The 22,879-nt window shown below is 35.6% G+C and overlaps 1 protein-coding gene across 10 annotated transcripts in view; it reads left to right on the forward strand.

Moving 5' to 3' along the window:
• LOC126779185 (protein daughterless) overlaps positions 1 to 22,879 on the forward strand; it is a 124,981-nt gene that overhangs the window by 57,289 nt on the left and 44,813 nt on the right. For 6 of the 10 annotated variants that reach the window (XM_050503090.1, XM_050503091.1, XM_050503086.1 and 3 more), the window contains exon 1: positions 17,117 to 17,300. The exons of 2 other annotated variants lie outside the window; for them this stretch is intronic. Coding sequence is in view for 2 of the 8 variants with exons in the window: in XM_050503095.1 (XP_050359052.1) it covers positions 17,289 to 17,300 (12 nt within the window). In the remaining 6 variants the exon portion in view is untranslated. Of the gene's footprint in view, positions 1 to 17,116; positions 17,301 to 17,927; positions 17,946 to 22,879 lie in introns of those variants that run through there. 2 more of the 10 variants (XM_050503087.1, XM_050503096.1) reach the window with 2 other exon arrangements.

A 22,879-nucleotide genomic window follows, 5' to 3' on the forward strand; every position in this document is an offset into this window, starting at 1 on the left:
CTCACCCTTCAAAACCCGAACACAAAAATACGAAGTACTGCTGTTTTGCGGTAGAATATCTGACGAGTGGGTGGTACCTACACAGACGAGCTTACACAAAGCCCTATCACCAGTGAAAGTATCAGTGACAGTGTCTATCTGTTAAGCTTTCACGGCGAACCGATTTTGGTGAAATTTGATAATTCTTATAAATTGATTTGTAAAAACATCTATAAATAAAATATTTTTTGACGTCTTTATACGATACGCAAGACTGGAATTTGTGACAAATCAACATACAGTGTGGATAAATACCTGTCCGTCGCTGTGGACGAGATCTTTGCCCAGCTGTGGGCAATCTAAACGAAACAATTACAATCTAAATTATATATATACAATTCTATGTAGTGAATGCTGGCGTCCCCCAGGGATCTGTGCTATCTCCCACACTCTTTCTTTTGCATATCAATGATATGCTCTCTCTTGGGAACATACATTGCTATGCAGATGATAGTACAGTGCATGATGGATACCACGGACGCGCAGTGGCTGGGCGGGCGGAAACTGAGGAGAGGCGGGAGAATCTTGTTATTGAACTCGATAGGACATTAGAGCTCATCGCCAAATGGGGTTCTGATAATCTTGTTGAGTTTAATGCCAAGAAAACACAGGTGTGCGCTCTCACAGCGAAAAATTCACCATTTTACCCTCATCCCTCCCTCTGTGGCACACCGCTGATGATACAAAGCAAAATCACCATGCTGGGGATGGACGTTCGCTGCGACCTTAGTCCAAGGGATTACATCGAGGCTATTATAAAAACAGCTTCACGGAAACTCGGGAGTTCTGAACAAGGTGCGGCGTTTTTTCACGCCACAACAACTGTGCCTGTTATACAAAACACAGGTACGGTCTTGCGTTGAATATTGCTCGCACCTTTGGGATGGCTCCGCTAAGTACCTAATGGAGGCCTTGGACCGGTTGCAGCGACGTGCAGTACGCATTATTGGCGACGTAAAGGTCACAAACACCCTTGAACCTTCACAATTGCGTCGCGAGATAGCAGCACTGAGCGCTTTCTATCGTCTGTATCACGGCGAGTGCTCTGAGGAATTATTCTCTCTAATTCCTGCTTCCCCCTTCCTTCTTAAGTCCACGCGAGCTGGTTCTCGATGTCACCGCCTAACTGTGACATCAATTCCATCGCGCACAAAGAAATTTGGCAACTCCTTTCTTTGTCGCACTACCAAAGAATGGAATTCCTTTCCAGCTCACGTGTTCCCCTCCTCTTACAACCCGGGTTCCTTCAAACGAGGCGTGAAGAGGCATCTCGCGGGCCGGCAAGGCGGGGACGGCTAGTACAGAACATTCTTCCCGACTGTACTGGCCGTCGTCGCGTTTGGACTCTACTACCACTTACCATCAGGTGGAGTAGAGTCATTTGCCATCCCGGGGCATATAAAAATATATATATATATATATATATATATATTATTGTTTTCTTTTACTTAATACGTCGTCTAAAATTAGTTAATATATGCCACAAGTTACGTTATACACAATATCTCTATGTCCGCGCATATAAATGTACTAATTAAACTGAAACACACATATATATATATATTTTAGAGATAGAGTCGTAGCCGAGCGTCTACTAACGATACTCGATAGTGATTCGATTATAAAAATATAGATGAAATTATTCAAGAAAATTCATCAACATTTTCGTCTGATTATTATCCAAATATTTCAATAAGTTTTCTCGGTTCTAATGTTGAAAGTGTTATTACATAACCTTTAGTTATGAATGTAGAGGATTTGAGTGTGTGTGTATTGCATGCATACAGGTATATATATATATATGATGATATTGCTAGAGATGAATGCAAGAAGCTGTGCTTAAACTAATTTGTACTTAAGTATTACGGAGTATATAAGGGCCGAGATGGCCCAGTGAATTTTCATGTGCTTAATTTGTGATTATAATTCATCTCGTGCTTTAAGGTGAAGGAAAACATCGTAAGGAAACCTGCATGTGTCTAATTTTCACTGAAATTCTGACGCATGTGTATTCCACCAACCCGAATTGGAGCAGCGTGGCGGAATAAGCTCCAAACCTTCTTCTCAAAATGAGGAGAGGAGGCCTTTAGCCCAGCAGCGGGACATTCACAGGCTGTTACGTTACACTACGAGTATTTAAACCGCATGTAAATATTACATGTATGTACATTATATATATTGATGAACAAGAGCAACTAGTTAGTGTCTTGCTGGTTTTTCTCGGTAGAATCTACATTCAAAATCGGTACTAGCATTAAATAATTATACTGAATAATAACTTTTGAAAATTTTGCTTTCTTATGTCTAGCTCGAATGAAACTCGATTGTAAAAAAATGACGCCTTAAAATAAATAGTTATTATGTTATATGCAAATAACTTGACCAGGTGTTTTCGACTTTAAATCGACCCCAGACTAGTATTGACAACCGGTCAAAGTAACTACGTCAAGGGACCGTCGGTGTTCTAAATGGAACGATTGTGTCATCTCGCGATTGGCTTTTTAATGTTATCTTGATGGACAAATAAAAAAAAAAAACCTAAATTTGAAATTAGAACGCAGTAGAGTAAATGAGCCATCTTATTGCGATTGGTCATTGCTCATAGATCCACCTTTTTACCATAGAACTGCATCGCAGTTCGAAAAGATCTGCACCCGTACGTAGTTGACGTATCTAAGACCCGTACGAAACGTTTTGCTTCCTCGTTTCTGATACGCACCGCCAAGGTCTGGAATACCCTCCCGACTTCCGTTTTCCACCGCCACGTACAATATGGGTACCTTCAAGTCTAGAGTGAATACGCATCTTCTAGGCAAGCGCGCTCCATCTTAGACTGTATCTCACTTTCCATCAGGTGTGATAACAGTCAAGCGCTAGTCTATACATTTAAAAAAAAAGATGGCACTGTGAGAGTTAGGAATCCTTCCTTATCATTACCGTTGTTATATCCCTTGTACCTTATGCTTTACGTCAGGCGAGTCAACGGTCATCTTTAGTGGAAAGCCGCGCGAAGAGCATCCGAGTTCGCCGGAATATGACGAATAGTTTGCCCAGGCATGTCCCAATAACGCAAAACTACGCCTTATCGCGACAATGTGGCCGCAGCTGAAAGCGTACTCTCTAGTTTCGCCGTATCCAAAGCTTTTAATAAGTACGCTGATTAAAAAATCGCCTAAATCAGTTTCATTATTAATCTCGGAGGTTAACATCGGGTCACGATTTAAATACACGCAGTTCCATAAAGACGTAACAGCGATACATTTCAATATATATCTCTATGTCGGTTATGATGAAGCGGGCGGGGAGTCGAACTAGTATACGACAGGTGCGGAAAGGCCAGTTCTGGGTTGCGGGCCTAAGGTATGAATTGTTGGCGTTTTGTTTATTGAAACTTAAATTAAGTTTTTTATGATTGAATGACTGGTGTTAGAGCTTTGTGCAAGCTCGTCTGGGTAGGTACCACCCGCTCATCAGATATTCTACCGCAAAATAGCTGTACTTGGTATTGTTGTGTTCCGGTTTGAAGGGTGAGCGAGCCAGTGTAACTACAGGCACAAGGGACACAACATCTTAGTTCCCAAGGTTGGTGGCGCATTGGTGATGTAAGTGATGGTTAACATTTCTTACAAAGCCAATGTCTATGGGCGTTGGTGACCACTTACCATCAGGTGGCTCATAATCTCGTCCGCTTTCCTATTCTATAAAAAAAAAGAATGAAAAATAATTTTAGATTATTTTATCATTCATAATCATTCAACATGGCTTGCTCGGGTTTGAAGGCAACTATCGTGGTATCGTGAGTAAACCTGCACGTTTTCAATCCGTGGCGGTTGGTATCCGTATTGACTACTGATTCTTCGTGGGTGGTATGTTTCTTAATTTATATTGTAATGAATAATAATGACGATTCAAAATCACTAAAATAAATCGGACCTTTATTAAATATATAATAATAATAAATAATTGATTATGATAAGTAATTATTAATAAATCAAACATAAAACATAAATTTCATTACATAATATCTTTAAGTTAAAACTAAGTTGTGAAAAGAATTCAACTTGAATACATTTCGTAAGAATTATAATATTTTATAAGGTTTGATCTTAAAGTTATTAGTAATCTCTTTATATTAGTCTAGTTATGTAATGATAAGGTTTTCTCTATTTTACCGTGATCGCCCAGTGAATAGAACACGATTAAATGATTGCGGGTTCAAATCCGGATATGTTTTTTTTTCTTATATATTATCGATAATTCATTGAAAACAAAAAATCGTATGTACAAAAAAAAAATTAACAAACGATAAGTTCAACTGCGACTACCCTTAACATAACCACATAACCCGTAAAGCTAAAGCGTATTCATATTAAAATGTACAGACAGACAAAGGATATTAAAATAAGGATTAAATATACATAACATAAAAAAATCAACCCTAAACACATTTCGATAAAGTTGAATTTTAAATATCAATCGATTTTAATACGGGTCGTATTGTGTTCAACCCTTTTTATACGTCGCTATGGCGAAATGACGTAAGTTGATTTTTTAAAAGACTATTCGTATAGTGTTTTACGATTATGTGCTCCGTACCTTATTTAGTTTGTTATTTATCGGTTTTTAATTTAATTTTAATTGTTTAAATACATTTAAAGTATTTTTGTAGGTATATATGTAATTGTAACCGTTGGTTTGTTTTGAATGAATGAATGAATTATTTATTTCTTGGTGATCATATGATCGTTTTATAAGTGTTTCTCATAATTTACTATACAGGAAAAACCTGATAATTGCACTAAGAAAGAAATATTTTATCGGTTAATGTATGTTACAAGTGAAAACACGTAAACAATTTTATTTACTTATTTATAAATCATTTAAAAATAAATTGACGAATATTTTTGTATCTTTGCATAACTTAAAGAATTATAGTAAAAAAAACAAACACAGAAACGTCAATTTCTCGAATGACATAATTGAATTTCGAATGTTGTGCGGTGTATTTAAACAGTTACCCAAATATTGAATCGAGATCAACTCAATCGGGAACCCCAAACGTAGTGAGAGCCACGACCCTCAGTCATCTCGCGAGGACCGAAATGCCCTCAATAATGATTTTTATCCCATCAAAAAGACAAGTTGAACGACCGGAGCGTTAAAAAAGGGCTAAAAACTTCTATACAATGGCCGGCCCTTTGAATCGGGACAAGGGTTCGTGTTGTAATTGCACGAAATTAATAAGTGCGCACGCGACGAGCAAAAAACGGCCCTTTCTGAGTTACATCCCTTTTATTTCGGACGGTCTTTTCAGTTCAGGTGAGTGGTTATTGCGTATGTATGTATGTTTTTGTACGTACGTAGTTGAAGAAGAAAAAGCATAGTTATTAATTATAGTAAGATTTTTATTGAGATGTTCTTGGATTTGCAGGCGAATCAAAAACTTACCAGTTGAAGAATAGGTTTATTAAAGTGGCCCGTTCTGACTTCATACGTGTGAAATAATGATTCAAATTTTCATGTTTCTAACATCGAAGAACAGACTTTACGTTGAAATATCCAAAATCCCTTTCTAGACACGACATGGACACGTTGAATTGCCTTTATTAATATTACGTTTTGATGCGTGTGCGATCACTAGCCGACAATACATGATCGGGTCTTGCGATGAGTGCCCTTAATATGAGTCTGATCAGACTAACAATATATCTAACGTGACAGATTTGTAAAATCACGATTCAAATAGTAGAAACCTTCTTGAATAAATTATTACTTTGTATGCTCAGTTTGACTTATAATGTCGTCCAGATTTCGGCCACGGCGGCCAATCTCAAGAGAGATTAGCCAACTACGCAGGAGATATTATAGTGCACAAGTGTGTGCGCAAACACAGGTACATTCTCTATTCTCTAGCTCTCATAATCCGATAGGACGGAAACGATCCGACACGACCGGAAAGAGTTCAGGCGCAGGACTTTACGTGCTTTCCGAGGCACGAAAGTGTATACACATCTAACTGCCAGACCCCGGGCTGCTACTGAGAATTTTTGACAGAAAAACCCAATAACTTTTTATTGGCCCAACCTGGGAATTGAACCCAGGACCTCCGGGTCTGCGGCCTTATATCTAGCCACTAGACCAACGAGGCAGTCCCATTTGACTAATAATAAGTACGTAAATATTAAAATTTTCGTATAATCTTGAGTTTTTTTAATTTAATTGGTGATTATAATGCAACACCTGGTCAGCTGTCAAGTGGTATATGACTGCTCCATTTAGACTTTTTAGGCTTAGTGGATTGGTTTGGCTATTGGCCTCGTGTAAATGCACGATAAGAGAGTTGGGAGTTTTGTCCAGCTGTGGGACATTCACGATTTATTACTCACAGTAGTTTGTTACCATGCTAGCATAATTTCCCCGTTGATATGAACGTTTAAAAAGCTCGGGAACAGACCCGTCTTTCATTCTGTCAATGTGTCGTGCGCAATGCTTTTTTTTTCGTAACATTCGAATTCGAATTTCTTTTTTTTTTCTATTCCGGGAAGTGACGTAATGATTGTAGATAGGGTTAAGTGAGCGTGTGAAATTCGTGTCATATTATTAGCTATGATTGGATTTTGATAGTACTCTACTAGAAATACGCGGCTTATTAATATTACCCACACATTTAATTGGTACTAGGGTCTGGCCCGCGTAATTTTTTCGGCTTATTACGCTTTAATCATTTCGTGTTATTCATTTATTATTATTATTCTTGTTTTTAGACCTCCGTCTCACGTTTGAGAAGCGAGATAAACTACATAAGGTTTTGAATGTAAAAAGTTTAATTAAAATCTGTCTAATAATAGTATTTACTGTCTTTTAAAAGTATAAGATAAATAGATATCATATCAAACTTTATATATAAATATGTATAATATATGTGTTTTTTTTTATAAAATTATAAATTTAAGTTTATAATTTTATTCACATCGTCTTCGCCGACGTAGGAAAATATCGTGAGAAAACCTGCATAATGCAAATTAAATTGCTTATCCACCAACCCGCATTAGACTGCAGCGTGGTGGAATGAACTCGAACGTTTTCATTAATAGAAGAGCACATATCCCACCTGTGGGATAGTTACAAGCTGTCTATTTTATTGTACAGCTCGAAGAACGCAAAACAGTTTCGCTTTGTAACAATTTAAATATGAAATATCTATAATATTTTATAATTATAGGTACCTACTGTTTTATTAATAAATTATTTATATGATTTATTTATATGATAAATAGCCTTTCATATATCCCAATTAATATAAAAATGAAATAAATCTACAAAATATTTAAATTAATTACAAGGAAAACTTTAAAAATAAATATATACGTATATACAATGTCAACCATCTCATTATTCCTTAATGGTCATCGACTCGGCAAATAGAATTCCACAGCAGGGGTAGATAAGAACCCCTCACCCCATGCACACCTGCGCAAATCTACATAACGTGACTGTCTGTTGAAACCGGTCAAGTGCGCAAGAGTTGATATTTGGATCTTTTTTATAGTCTATTCGACTATATGGTTTTTTTTAATGAGCTATTCATAAGACGTATTCGGAGACTCGTTAATTAGGTCTCGGAAGAAAGTTCATCTCACGAAAGTACATCTGTGACTGCTATGATATATATTTTTTTATTTATCAGTAGCTTTCCCCGCCCGTTATATATTCCAGATCCAATACTAAGGGCCGTGGCGTGATGTTATATTGCCTATGATCTTACTTAAGAGATTAATCTTATTTCAACATCTGTTTAACGCAGATTGGTATATGTAAGTATATTCGACGCATGTAAATTCAGTGCCTCCAGTCCGGCCTTGAACCAGCAATCCACGGTTACGATTCACGTTTCCTAAACACTAAGTCATCACGGATAACAGCCAGTTAAATATATTATTGAATAAACAAACAACGAAATGAAAACAATCTCCACACTCGACCCTGCCGTCCGTCGAACTCGAAACGCGATTACAAGGAACTGTTCAGATCACCTGCGTAAATCATTATGCAGGTAATAATACCGCGTATCGACGCACGCGCCGCGACAGATGTCCGACGCGGGGCTCCGGCGCTCGGGTGGACTCGGGCCGCGTCGGATAGTTTCGGGTGCGATTGGGTGTAGTAATGTTCTTACTTCGTTTCGTCAGTTATAGCGTTTTTGCTTTTTGGACGGACTTTTTGGTAGGAGTATCGTATCGATGTAATAAGAATGCTTCAAATTATAGAATACAGAATAAATATAATATATATAATAATAATTATCTCGGCCTTCTGTCGGGGCGTTGTTCACCCGCTACATATATTGTTTCGTGTAAAGGCTATGTTAGACTTGACTTGACTTTACGCATTTAAGTAAGTTTATTGTAATTTGCTTTTGATGTTTATTTTTCAGTGCTGAATTACTTGTTCCCGAAAACATAGATACTCTTTATACAAATAAGTATTTATTCCAAGATATTTATTGCAGAGTCGGTGATAGATATTTGGCCAAAATCACACCCATTAGAGTTTTCTAAAGATTTGCCTGATTCAAGCATGTCTGTTCCGTAATTTTGTGGGGGGGGGGGGGGGGGTAAGCTCTTGTAATCATTTATCCCGTCTGTAACCTTCACATGCTGAGTCATTGTTGTGAAAGTATTATCGAAATCGGATTAGTAATGACTTATTTTTTTTACAATTTATCATAATTAGCATGATGATATAAAGTATTAATCACAAGGTAGTTGGGGATTTGTGTAGGCTTGCCTAGGTGACACTCATCAAGGGTAAACAATGGAATTCAATTGTATTAAATTAAGTTAAATTTTAATTTATTTATTCTTCTCCGTATAATCTTCATTTAAAGATCCTATTTGAATAAAGTTTTTTTTTTAATTATAATTGAACCGTTTTGATAACACTAATAAAAGTTATTAAGATTAAAAAGTTCAATACGGCAATGCACAAGTGACATACAGACAAATCAGTCTGGTGACGTTTGTACAGACAGCAGATAAATAAAAGGACAAACACTTTTTTCACAAATGTCCGTCCTGGGTGGGAATCGAACCCACAACCTTGGGCGTGAAAGGCAAGTGTTCTACCAACCACGCCAACCGGCTCGTCATAACATCGTTTTAACATGAAATTCTTCAACTCCAGACATTCGTTCATCCTCGTTTTCATCCGATAAATCGTTTACGTTCGTTTATAGACTGATGATTCGCTTCGTATTATTTAAGGCCTCGTCTCTGCCCTGTAATTACTTTTCCTCTACAATAGGGTATAGACAAAACTTCTCCATTTCTCTATACTACTTCTATACTTCTGACACTAAACTTTTACTCAAAAAAAAAAACAATATTAACATTCATACTTATTGTAATATTGTTTTCACTATCCTCCATATATTTTATTATGAACCAATTTGTTAGAAAAATATAATAAACTAGATGAGACGACATTTCTAACGCTACTTATGTTAGAGGCACGTGGTAGCTAGCGCGAACTGGTTTATTTTGAATTAGTGTTGACCCGCCTGTTAGGGGGGCCTATGTCCTTGCTTGGGGTGCAAGCTTGCTCCATACCATATTTTATCAAAATCAATTCATTGGATGAGCCATGAAAACGTAACAGACATTCAGAGTTACTTTCGCATTTATATATATTAGTATAGAGGTATATAATTAGTCATTGAGTGTGTACTACTATAGATGCAAAAATGTCTACAAGCTGATTTATATATAACACCTTAGTTGGTACGCCGACTTTGATGATGTCAGTGAAAAAGCCGAGATGGCCCTGTGGTAAGAACGCGTGAATCTTAACCGATGATCGTGGGTTCAAACCCGGGCAAGCACCACTGAATTTTCATGTGCTTAATTTGTGATTATAATTTATCTCGTGCTTTACGGTGAAGGAAAACATCGTGAGGAAACCTGCATGTGTCTAATTTCACTGAAATTCTGCCACATGTGAATTCTACCAACCCGCATTGGAGCAGCGTGGTGGAATAAGCTCCAAACCTTCTCCTCAAAAAGAGGAGAGGAGGCCTTTAGCCCAGCAGTGGGATATTCACAGGCTGTTACGGTTAGTGAAAAAGCGCTGAAACTAACCGAACTGAACTGATATTCTGCAACATATAATGTCACGAAACCGCTGTGGATAAGCGGTGGAATCAAACAGCTTCCACTTCTACTTACAACAGTCGATAGAGCTTCCCTTAATCTTCCCAAATAAATTAATTTCAACATATTTCATAACACCACGATATGAATCTATAATAATATTAATCACGACAAACAATAGGACCTCTCTAGTTCATTGGCCTCTTTAATATAAATAAATATTTAAAAATAATTAACGTCTCGAAAATGTTATAATTCTCATGGTCAATATGCTACTATGTTATTGAAGGGACTTCGTTTAAGTAAAGGTTGCCACGAGCTCTTACAAGATTCATGTTTCGATCTGCCCATAAAACCCCATGAATCATATACGATGGTGTTTAATTGCTTTTTGAATTATTCAACCATCGATAAGTCGGACGTGGCATATATAGGATTTTTATGATGTAATATCGATTTGAAAAAATATACTGTGTTGGCTGCATGAGGTCGGTTCTATGTGTCACGTGAAAATGAAAAAAAAATTGGCGCCAAAAGTGATTTATGCTTTGAATTTTAAATTAAACAATTAAGCTCGTTTCTTTCGAGTTCGTCTTCTTCTCAAATGTAGTACATATCCAAAATCAATCAACAGCCAATCGTAGTCCACAGTTCTAATCATCATAGTTCTTCCGCCTTCCGCATCCAGTCGAGTCGCGCTAACTTCTTCAAGACGTCAGTCCACTTAGCTGGAGTACCTTACGCTGCGTTCACAGGTCTCCACTATAGGACTCGTCTCCAACGGCCATCGGTTCTTCCCACGAGACCAGCCCACAGCCACTTCAGTCACCTCATTATGCACGCTATGTCAGCAACTTCGGTTCTCCGAATAACCCAATTAAACCTAATAATTTCTGATTTCATTCTTCAAAGATACTCCGAGCATAGCTCGTTCCATAGCACACTGAGCGACCTATGTTGTATATAATTAACTATATAATTTTGTATGTCCTGTATGGAAAGGTACAGAAAAATAGTTAAAAGCTATATAAGATAAATAAGTCGTTCTAAGAACGCAGCCAAATAATAAACTGTTCTGTTGTTTTTTTATCTCAATAGATCATGATTCCATAGTCAGTAGTGTATTGTCGGTGTTAAAGCAGAGATGGTCCATTTGTTAGAACGCGGCAATCTTAACCGAGAAATGCAACTTCAAAACCAAATAAGCGCCACAGAAGTTTCATGTGCTTAATTTGTGTTTATGATTCATTTCCTACTCTTCGTGAAGGAAACTGCTTGTGTCGGATGAAAATTTGTAATATGTGTATCCAATAGCCTTATCCTCAAAATGAAAGAGATTAGTCCAGCAATGGGTCATTTACAGGATGTCTGATTGGTGGACTTTGTAATCGTTTGTATCGTATGGGGTGTAATGGCGTAGTTGAATGACGTCACTTTACGAGATGATCGCGTACGGAAATGACTTTGCTTGAAAGTTTATTATATTTATAGATATTATAATGATATCGAAATGAAATAGCACAAAACTATAACACTTCAATTATCTATATCTGACACAGTTATCAGAGCGCTGTTGCCGTTCCACCCTCGGTGCGACGGAGATGCAAGTACGCGACGAGCGAGACGATTGATAGGGTGGGGAACGGTCTTTCTAATTTCAACATTTCGTAAGCTATAATAAACTTTATCGTTTTAGATATAGGGTACGTTATGATGTTTTTAATTGTATCTTGTTTATTATGAATTTCAAGGGCGGGAAGCTTGGGAGATTTTTCGGAAATTTTATTCCAAAACTTTTGTATGCACGAATTGCTATATAAGTTGAAATAAAGAAGTTTTTTTTTTTTTTTAATTATCAAATAACATCACGTCTAAGATCTTTGATTTATTCTTAATCAAATTAGGTGCTATGATGGGCGATAGAACTTCGCTTATAGAAGTTACAAGACATACAAAACCTTGAAGTTTTAATTTAGAACAGTATATCATGTACTTGAATTTTAAATGAAAAAGTTTTTATATATTCGCCTGAAAACGTATTAAAAAAATGCTTATTCTGCGAGTGTTCTGTATTTGAATATTGACATAACTGATACCAGTTGCTACATTAAAAAAATATTCGGTCAGGTTTTAGAAATCGATGATCGAAATTCAAATAATATTTGTATTGTCAATTGACGTGTATATATAAAACAATATTATATCGTTGAGTTTTATTGTATTAAAGGGGTGACGTATTTATGTAATTAAATGATTTTAAAGTTGTATTTTATTAAAGAGTCGCATACCGGAACGATTCTAAGTTTCTTGATGATTCTTCTCGTAAATAATCATGATTTAAATTAATTTGTGAAATGATAGTCTAATACTATATTACGCTGTGTATTTGGAAACGTTGTTCGGTGGTTGGTGGTAGGCAGTCACCAGTTGGATCAGTCAAAGCTTAAAAGGTCCAGTGTTGTTGCAGTCACACGGCACAAGATATATGAATTTAAAAATGAATATTTTTTATAAATTATTTTGCGATCTCTTTTTCAACGTCACTCCATATTCTATCATTCAAATATATTTTTATTATCTACTAACGTAATTGAAAATATTCACGATAATAATATCATACGATTTATAATCTCGGTATTTTCATAGGTTATCTTATTTCAATTATTATTAATAATAATATAATTACACAATTGATTAGCAATATGTGAACAAAGAAATAACGATCCTTTCACTTTAGCTGAAGATTTTGAGTATATTCCACCACGCTGCACTGCACAATGGCACAAAAATTTGATTTTCAACCACACAAGCTGATTTTCTCAAATTAAGAAAATTAAATCGCAGTGTTCTAGTATATATTTTATTCAATTTTTTACGACGATTGACAGTGCAATGGACAACTCATATTATAGACGAAGGGGGGTTTACGTAATATTTGTCTTTGGCTGACAGCGAACATTCTGAGGGTTTATTCATATATATATATATATATATATATATATATATATATTATTTATTTTGTTCATTTCATTCTGAACTTCAACTGATTATGATGGGAAAAGTTGCCGGAAGGAGAGCTGTTGGGCGCAGAAAAAAGTCTTGGCTGTACAACATCCGTGAATGGACGGGAATCGCGAGTGCTGTCGAACTCTTTCGCCTCGCGAAGAACAAGAAGGAGTATTTAAAGCTGACTGCCAACCTTCGCTAGTCGGAGTGGCACTCGAAGAAGAAGAAGAAGTTCATTTCATCAAAAGTATTAACATATATTGTTATTCTTGGCACTTATAAGCCTTGTCAGTTTGTTTTGGCGCTGCACAATCTGCCACCAACCTTGGGAACTGATGTTATGTCCCTTGTGCCTGATGTTTCACTGGCTCGCTTACCATTCAAACCGGAACACAACAATACCAAGTACTGCTGTTTTTCGTTAGAATACCTGATTAATGGGTGGTACCTAACCAGACGAGCTTGCATTAAGCCCTACCACCAACCTTGGGTACCAAGTAGATATCAGTTTAAAAAGAAAAGTAATTGGTTTGGTTTAAATTTTTTTTAAATAAAAAGAGTAATTCCTTATCCAATTTAAACTTCATCCATTCATACATCTAAATCTGTTGTACAATCTGTCCAGACATTTATTAGATACGCTGGAACAAAGAAACTTAAATATATGTTTATACACTAAAACATTACGTTCCAATTCTGGGTTTAATTTTTGTTTTTTTTTTCATAAATTGTTATGCCTATAGCATATGGGCCTGATGGTAAACGGTCACTAACACCCATAGACATTAACTTTGTAGGAAATGTTAACCACCGTTTACATACCCAATGCGCCACCAACCTTGTTAACTAAGATGTAATGTCCCTTCTGCCTGTAATTATACTGGCTCACTCAATAAAAATTAAAAATATAACTTGCGAATGTGTCGTGTCCAATATGTACGGTGGTACCACATTGTCATTCATCTGCCGTACGTTTTGCAATGATATCCTAATGCGACGCGATGGACCTTGGCGATGCCGAAATTAAGCGATGCCTTTTAATTAATAAATTAATTGATTAGCACATGACTATTCGGTTTTAGATACGACGTTTTAAATAAATATTATTGTAGAGTTAACAACGTGTTTGACGTTTATCGTTACACAAAAAACGTTGCATTCAAATTCGACCTTAAATCCTCACTAATAATATATATCCGTCCGTCCGTCCGTAACAGCCTGTGAATGTCCCACTGCTGGGCTAAAGGCCTCCTCTCCTCTTTTTGAGGAGAAGGTTTGGAGCTTATTCCAACACGCTGCTCCAATGCGGGTTGGTGGAATACACATGTGGCAGAATTTCAGTGAAATTAAATACATGCAGGTTTCCACACGATGTTTTCTTCACCGAAAAGCACGAGATAAATTATAATCATAAATTAAGCACATGAAAATTCAGTGGTGCTTGCCCGCACCACTTTTACAAATTCGAATTTGAGTTTATTTGTTTGTTACGCTTATACGTCGTAACTGCTGATCCGATCATCGTGAAATTTTGCTTACGTTGTCAGGGGTACAGAAAAGGACATGGGGTTACCTAACACACCCCCTCAAATGCGTGCGTAGCAGGGGGTGGAAACTTGTTTGACTGGTGGTGAATGAAAACATCGTGAAACAACTCGTATGTGTCGCTTGAAAGTTTTACACGTGTGTATTTACCAACAAGTCTGGAGCACCGTGTGGTTCCAAAACCTTCTCCTGGAAAGGATAAAGCCTTAGCCCAGCTGTGGGATAGTTACAATCTGTAACATTACTTTTTGTTAAACTTGTTCAAAAAAAAACACACTGGATTTTGAATCACGGCCGTATTTATGAATTGAGAAGCCAACGTTATTCTTATATATTTTATTATTGCGTATATAAAAATCGTGTTACAAAATATATACCAATTATAGTCGTAACTTGACATTCAAATTTAAGTTGTTGCTCTAATTGAGGAAAAAAACGAAAGTTTAACTTAACAAAATAACTAAATCTAATTAAAGACCGAAATGGCCTAGTGGTTAAAACGCGTGAATTTTAACCGTTGATCGTAGGTTCAAACCCGGGCAAGCACCACTGAATTTTCATGTGCTTAATTTGTGTTTATAATTTATCTCGTGCTTGACGGTGAAGGAAAACATCGTGAAGAAACCTGCATGTGTCTAATTTCATGAAATTATGCCACATGTGTGTTCTACCAAACCGCATTGGAGCAGCGTGGTAGAATAAGCTCCAAACCTTCTCAAAAGGGAGAGGAGGCCTTAGCCCAGCAGTGGGACATTCACAGTCTGTTACTGTACTGTACTGTATGTATGTATTATGAATATATAGATCAAAAATTAAAAAAAAAAATGTTTTATATTCTGTAAAAACAAACAAATATGAAATTTTTAAATTTCATTTTACAAATTGTAGATTCAAATAGTTGATTTTATTTAAAATTCTACTAATACTTACAACCTTATAGAATAGAAACGAAGTTATATGTAGGTTTAATTAAGTATCGAAATAAAACAAAACGACCCCGTGACATTGTTTCAGCTTTTCATTGTTCAAGTTTTGTATACATTTGTCGAGAGAAAACGAATTCCGCGCAAACAGTACGAACGGCAAGCGAGATACCGTCTAGTAATAACATCGTTTGTCCTGACTGACTGTCAACACACAGGCAAAACTACGATGAAATTTTTTTTTTATGGAGTAGGTAGGCGGACGAAGCATATGGGCCACCTGATGTTAAGTCACCATAGACATTGGCATTATAAGAAATGTTAACCATCTGTTATATCGCCAATGAGCCACCAACCTTGGGAACTAAAGTGTTATGTCCCTTGTGTCTGTAATTACACTGGCTCACTCACCATTCACACCGGAACACAACAATACCAAGTACTGCTATTTACTGCATTGTGCACTGTGTACTGCTGTTTAGCGGTAGAATATCTGATGAGTGGGTGGTGCCTGCCCAGACGAGTTTGCACAAAGCCCTAACTTCAAGTCACGTGTGTGTGGAAAAATTGGGAATTAAAATCATGGTGAAAAACATCGTAGTTATTAATTGTGATTAAAAATATAATTACAATATAAAATTAAACTTTAATTAAAAAAATATTTATATAACAATGAAGTGTAAAAGTTTCGACATTTTTATTATCATTTATCATTCCTTTAAAATTCCCTAAAAAAATGGCTAACGACCGTATAGTCCCAAGTTCTAAGCTCGCTGAAAATTAAAAAAAAAAGTTGTTGAGAAAACTTTAACCTCGTTGTACGTATCGCGTAAGAGCGGCAACGTCGCATGATGCCACACTTACGATACATTAATCTGCTCGATTTGTGGGAGATTATAAGGGTTATAGCTTTAAACAAATTTGATCTTGAAAAATATTTATTATTTATATTGAAAATCACAAAGTAATTAATGTTTATTATCATTAAATACTTATTTAAACAAAAAATATACACTATTAGCATAGTATACTACATTATTGTTCTTTTGCAAACTAACCATATACCAACTATGGAAAAAAAGTGCATGTATATGTGATAAAAAGTATTTAAACGATTTTATGTCCTTAATTAAAGGAATACGTTTATTTTTGACATTAATAATTTATTACAAGGGTAGTAATAAAATAGATAAGATTTCATGAATTTCTTATAATATATAAATCCTAATAAGATTAATAAAACACTATTTTCAGATTAAGTTTTGCGTTAGTTAGGTGAGACCTTATCTACATTATTATTTATTAATATATTCTTTTATATTGAAGTACTGATTAATTAAAATAATTACTGTAACAAAATATATAATATCGATACTGAAATATAAAATAAGTCGGTGAAACATAAAATGAGTCTAGCAACACAGCTCCAAGTGAGCGGCAGTCGGCCATGAACGTCCAGTTGCGTACGACGCGCCGCGTCGCGTACACGGAAAATATCATGACATATGGCCAGTGGTGACAAATGTTTATAAAACTATTGTGTTTACGATCAAATTGTGTGAAAGTGGATTTTTTTTTATTTTCATTTTGTGAAATGAAGTTATCGTGACGTAAGGATTCATTGTGGATGTTTCAGATGGTATTTTTTTTTAATAAGTCTTATGAAGAGAAAAGTTTACGCATTCTCGTTTAATGGGGAATGATATTGGTGTTTGCGGAGTTCTTTACGTATACGAAGCTGTCCAACAGAAATTAAAAAAAAAAATATTATGTGATGATTAAAAAAAAACTCTTTTTCATAATTGTAAGCTTTACGCGTACGAATTAATATATATTCGTGTATTAATTGTCTTTTTCAAGACGGTAATAATTATCTTGGAACTGTCTTCGTTTATAATGGATTGGAGAAAATCATTCATAGACCGATACGATCGACCGCAAAATATACTGACTAGTTGTATTTGGCGTAATAATCAAATAATTAATGTATACAGTACAGTAACAGCCTGTTAATGTCCCACCGCTGGGCTAAGATCTCATCTACCTTTTGAGAAGGTTTGGCGCTTATTCCACCACGCTGCTCCAATGCCGTTTGATAGAATACACATGTGGCATAATTTCAATGAAATTAGACACGTGCCGGTTTCATTCAACGTCAAGCACAAGATGAATTAAAAACACAAATTAAGCACATGAAAATTCAGTGGTGCTTGCCCAGATTTGAACCCACGATTATCGATTAAGATTCACGCGTTCTAACCACTAGGCCATCTCGGCTATAATGGTTAGTGTATATAATATACATAATAAAATATATACATAGCGCTTGATACAATATAATTATATTATAGTATTTATAATTCGAGAGTTTGCAGATATTCCGTAAAGTAATATGTATGGCCCACGTGGTCCAAGACGCGAGTTCTAAGCACTGCTCAGTTCAGTAGAGGTATTCCGTAAAAGTTCTTAACTTACCGTTCGCACAATATGAACTTGAAGTGTTACCAAGTGATATGCTGACTTATATACTAATTTTATTACATTATATCGCGAGTGAGATATGAAGTGACTTCCAATATAAACGCATTTCCGTTCGTTATGTCTAGATCATTGGAAAATATATTAATTACATTTTTAACGAATTAATGAACGTTAATATATAAATTAATACAAATATGGTAAGACTTGAGTTTGAGTGCAAGTTTTTCTAACGGAACATACGTTTGATAATTAAACGTTACAAATGATAACGTAACTAAAACGTTTTAACGCTCTAAATTTCCCACTGCTAGGCAATTGCTTCATCCGTAATGGCAAGGTGTGGAGCTTTTCCAACCGGATTTTTTTCAATACGGATTGAAACTTATACATTTGATAGTTTTCATATCATACATGTAGGTTTCCTCACGATGTTTTCCTTCACACACACACACACAAACACAAAATAAGCACACGTATTATCAGTAGGTGAAGCTTTCGATACGTTTTTAGCATAATCTATAACAAAGCAACGAAAATTTCGATTAATTATATTCTATAAGACAAATGATTTTAATTATTATAATATATTAATTGGCCCGCGAACAGTAACCGACGCCCGCGCCCACATTTCAAGACAATAAATCAAATTAAATTTCACTTTTCATCGGGCCGACGGAATAATGTAATATCTATCTTAAGATTTAATAACTTTCTGTTCTTCTAAAATATCTTTTGAAAAGATAATTTTATGTTTATATTTCCAACTCATCCATTAAAGGTCAGTAACTGTACATTGTTCTTTTTTTATTGGCGCTCCTAGGACTGGTCCTTTGGCTACCAAAATATTATATTATGGGTAACGACACAGCGATATCCCGCTGTCATCAGCCCGTCTATTCTTATCTTCTGTATATGTATATATATATATAAGCGAAAATCCCATCCATCACGAGATCTCCTAAACTATCCGCCCGATTGACTTGAATCATAGTTACTCCTTTTTTTATCGCTGGAAAAATTTGTTACGCGTTTTCCCCAATCGCCGGCGTCCAAGGCGCCGAGTGCGCTCCGAACATCGGAATACCCACAAAAAAAAACCATCGGTACCCTTTCGTCTTACGAGGAGCGCCACGGGATCGCCTCCGCACGCTACTTTGATCACAGTTACTACTTCTCCAAAGTAGACGCTTATTAAGAACGGTTTTTACAAATCCTATTCGAAATATTTTATATATATATATATAGATATATATATATATAGATATATATATACATATATATATATATATATATATATATATATATATATATATATATATATGTATATATATATCTATATAATAATATATATATATATATATATATATATATATATATGTATATATATATCGAATTTGTATGTAACAATTAACTAACGTCACATACATTACTTTTTATAATTATACAATACATATGATAACGTAAATATAAGCTTAATAATGTTGTCTCTCGGATAGGCTCGATCGGCCTAATACATATATAGACATATCTATATATGGTCTATAAATGTTGCTGTATGTTTATTATACCTCATTAAAATTGTAATACATATAATTCTGATGGTGGTTTTATTAAATAAAATAGTTCAAAGGCGTCCTGTCATCCTTTATATAGAGGATTTTTCTTAACCTTCTGTTATCGAAGACTGACTAAGAACTGACTAAGAACTGACTATGCCGTATCGATAATTACTAAATAGATTTTGATGTTAATTAATTAAGCAATCTACCGTAGACCGGTCAGCACTTAACGAGTTTCGTAGATATAACAGTAACAGTAGCAGCCTGTGAATGTCCCACTGCTGGGCTAAGGACTCCTCTCCCTTTTTGAGGAGAAGTTTTGGAGCTTATTCCACCACGCTGCTCCAATGTGGGTTGGTGGAATACACATGTGACTGAATTTCAGTGAAATTCGACACATGCAGGTTTCCTCACGATATTTTCCATCACCGTCAAGCACGAGATGAATTATAACAACAAATTAAGCACATGAAAATTTTGTGGTGCTTGCCCGGGTTTAAATCCACGATCATCGGTTAAGATTGATGCGTTCTTACCACTGGGCCATCTCGGCTTTCGTAGATAAAGTATTTATAATCAAGTAGGGTGTGTCCTTGTTGATAGTATATAATGTTACCCCAGCTTAATACACTATGCTCCTAAAATGCTGGAATTTCAGCCACTTGCAAGTGAGTGTTGCCAGGATTCGAATTCGCGGTCGACGTTTGATCACCACATGTATTATCGACTGAGCACTCTCGCTTTTAATTACTTCTTTTTAAAACATGATATTTACACTTGTCATCTCAAAAGTTTGAATTTAAAGCATTTGAAACTATGAAGCTACTATATAATAATACTAGCTTTTTACCCGCAGCTTCGTTCGCGTCATAATTATTATCTTCAATAGAAACCAATTTCCATAGCTCGTTCTTCAAGAAGGCTTTCATACAAACTTTTATCCATGATGATAAGGATTATTACCTACCTTAGAGATTAAATTTTCTTTTATAAAAGTAGAGTATTAACTAAAATTCCCGAAACGTATTTTCCAGTGAAGTTTTTATTATACTGGTTCAGATCAGCGATTACAAAAAAACAAAGGCTCATTCATTAGTATATATATATATATATATACATAAAAAAACAAAGACTATATATATATATATATATATATATATAGTCTTTGTTTTTTTATATATATATATTAATTATGATAATTATATAAATTAAACAATGTACAAATAAATTTTATCTTATTTATTTATAGATAAGCAATCTTATAGGGTTATGTTGTGCCGTTGAGTAACCCTTGCGGTATGAATCATAATATTACTTGCTCGATATAGAATTAGCTATAGTGTAATAATAAGTAGCTTTTGTTACCTGACTTGGGCGTTGATTATACATTAGATACTTTTATATATTTTTTCGATTAAATCAATTGTATTTATTTAAGTACGTTTGACACTAGTGTTTTTTGGATCGTCTCTATTTTCACTATTCTTTTTATTACTATTAATTTATTTTAACTATTTCAAACCTCTCTATGATTCTCTTTGGTTTAGTGGTTACTTTTACGTTTTTACATACCCGTGCCTCGGAGAACACGTTAAACTGTACGTCCGGCGCCTGATCTCTCTTTTCGTTTTGGATCATAAGATCGAACGAATGAATAATATATAATATATATATATATATAAATTTAATTGTATTTGATTGACATAACGTATTTAAAATGTTGGAAGAGAGTAACTACTAAGTTTCATGCCGGAGTCTACATTACGGATTAGTGTTAACTTTACATTTAATTCTGTAAAATGACTCGTTATGTTAAAATGTGCTCGTTAAAGTCTATTTGAATAAAGTATATTTTGGTTTGTATTAAGAGTGCACCTGTGCGCAGTTGTCTATATATCTTGATAAGGCCGCTGTGGCCGAAATCATTCAGGAACCCATCGTCATCATAAAATGAGGATATTTAGAATTATAGCAAACGAAACGTACCATAGAAAGAAAATCAATCATGCTCGGTACTCGGTGCTGTGTTAATAAATATTAAAGTTTGAAATTATACAAACAATGATAAAGGTCGTAACATACTAGGAAGCGTTGCATAACAAAATCCTACGCGCCATTTGAACAGGCAATTCTCCTATGACGTCATTGAAATCAATCGCCGTCGCGATACAGATAGTGTTATCGTCGTAATGTGATAAGTTTTCTTTGTTTTATATCCGGATTCATGTAAAATATAATCCGATTGATAAGGAGCTTTCAAAATTTTTACTGGTGGTAGGGTCTTGTGCAAGCTCGTCCGGGTAAGTACCACCCACTCATCAGATATTCTATCGCAAAACAGCAGTACTTGGTATTGTTGGGTTCGCGTTTGAAGGGTGAGTAAGCCAGTATAATAACAGGCACAAGGGACATAACATCTTAGTTCCCAAGGTTGGTGGTGCATTGGCGATGTAAGCGATGTTTAACATTTCTTACATTGCCAATGTCTATGAGCGTCGGTGACCACTTACCATCAGGTGGCCCATATGTTCGTCCTATCATATTTCGCCTCTCTATACTATATAAAAAAAATGAATCACTACAAACTATAACACAAAGTCGCCACGTCTGTTTGTACGTGATAAGCTCAAAAGCTAACGGAACGGATTTTCGGTTTTCACCCATGGGTGATGTGCTAATATTGTAATGTTCGATGATTTTTGACGATGTCGGTAAAATAATGGCGACTAGGAAACTGATATATGTACATGTATAATATTACTATATAAACGAAGATGTAGAGTCTAATTCTACACGTGCGAAACCGGGACGCCTACAACAGATAGACAGAGACAGCATTCGCATTTATAATATAAAACCGATACAATGAAATACAATGAAAAAAGAAGTCGAGATGGCCCAGTGGTAAGAACGCGTGAATGTTAACCGATGATCGTGGCAAGCACCTCTGAATTTTCATGTGCTTAATTTCTGTTTATAATTCATCTCGTGCTTTTCGTTGAAGGAAAACATCGTGAGGAAACATGTATGTGTCTAATTTCATCGAAATTCTGCCACATGTGTATTCCACCAAGCCGCTTTGGAACAGCGTGGTGGAATAAGCTCCAAACTTCTCCTCAAAATGGGAGGCCTTAGCCCAGCCGTGGGACATTTACAGGCTGTTACTTACTTACTTTTA

This window comes from Nymphalis io, chromosome 28 (assembly GCF_905147045.1).
Source record: "Nymphalis io chromosome 28, ilAglIoxx1.1, whole genome shotgun sequence".
NCBI classification, from domain to species: Eukaryota; Metazoa; Arthropoda; class Insecta; order Lepidoptera; family Nymphalidae; genus Nymphalis; species Nymphalis io.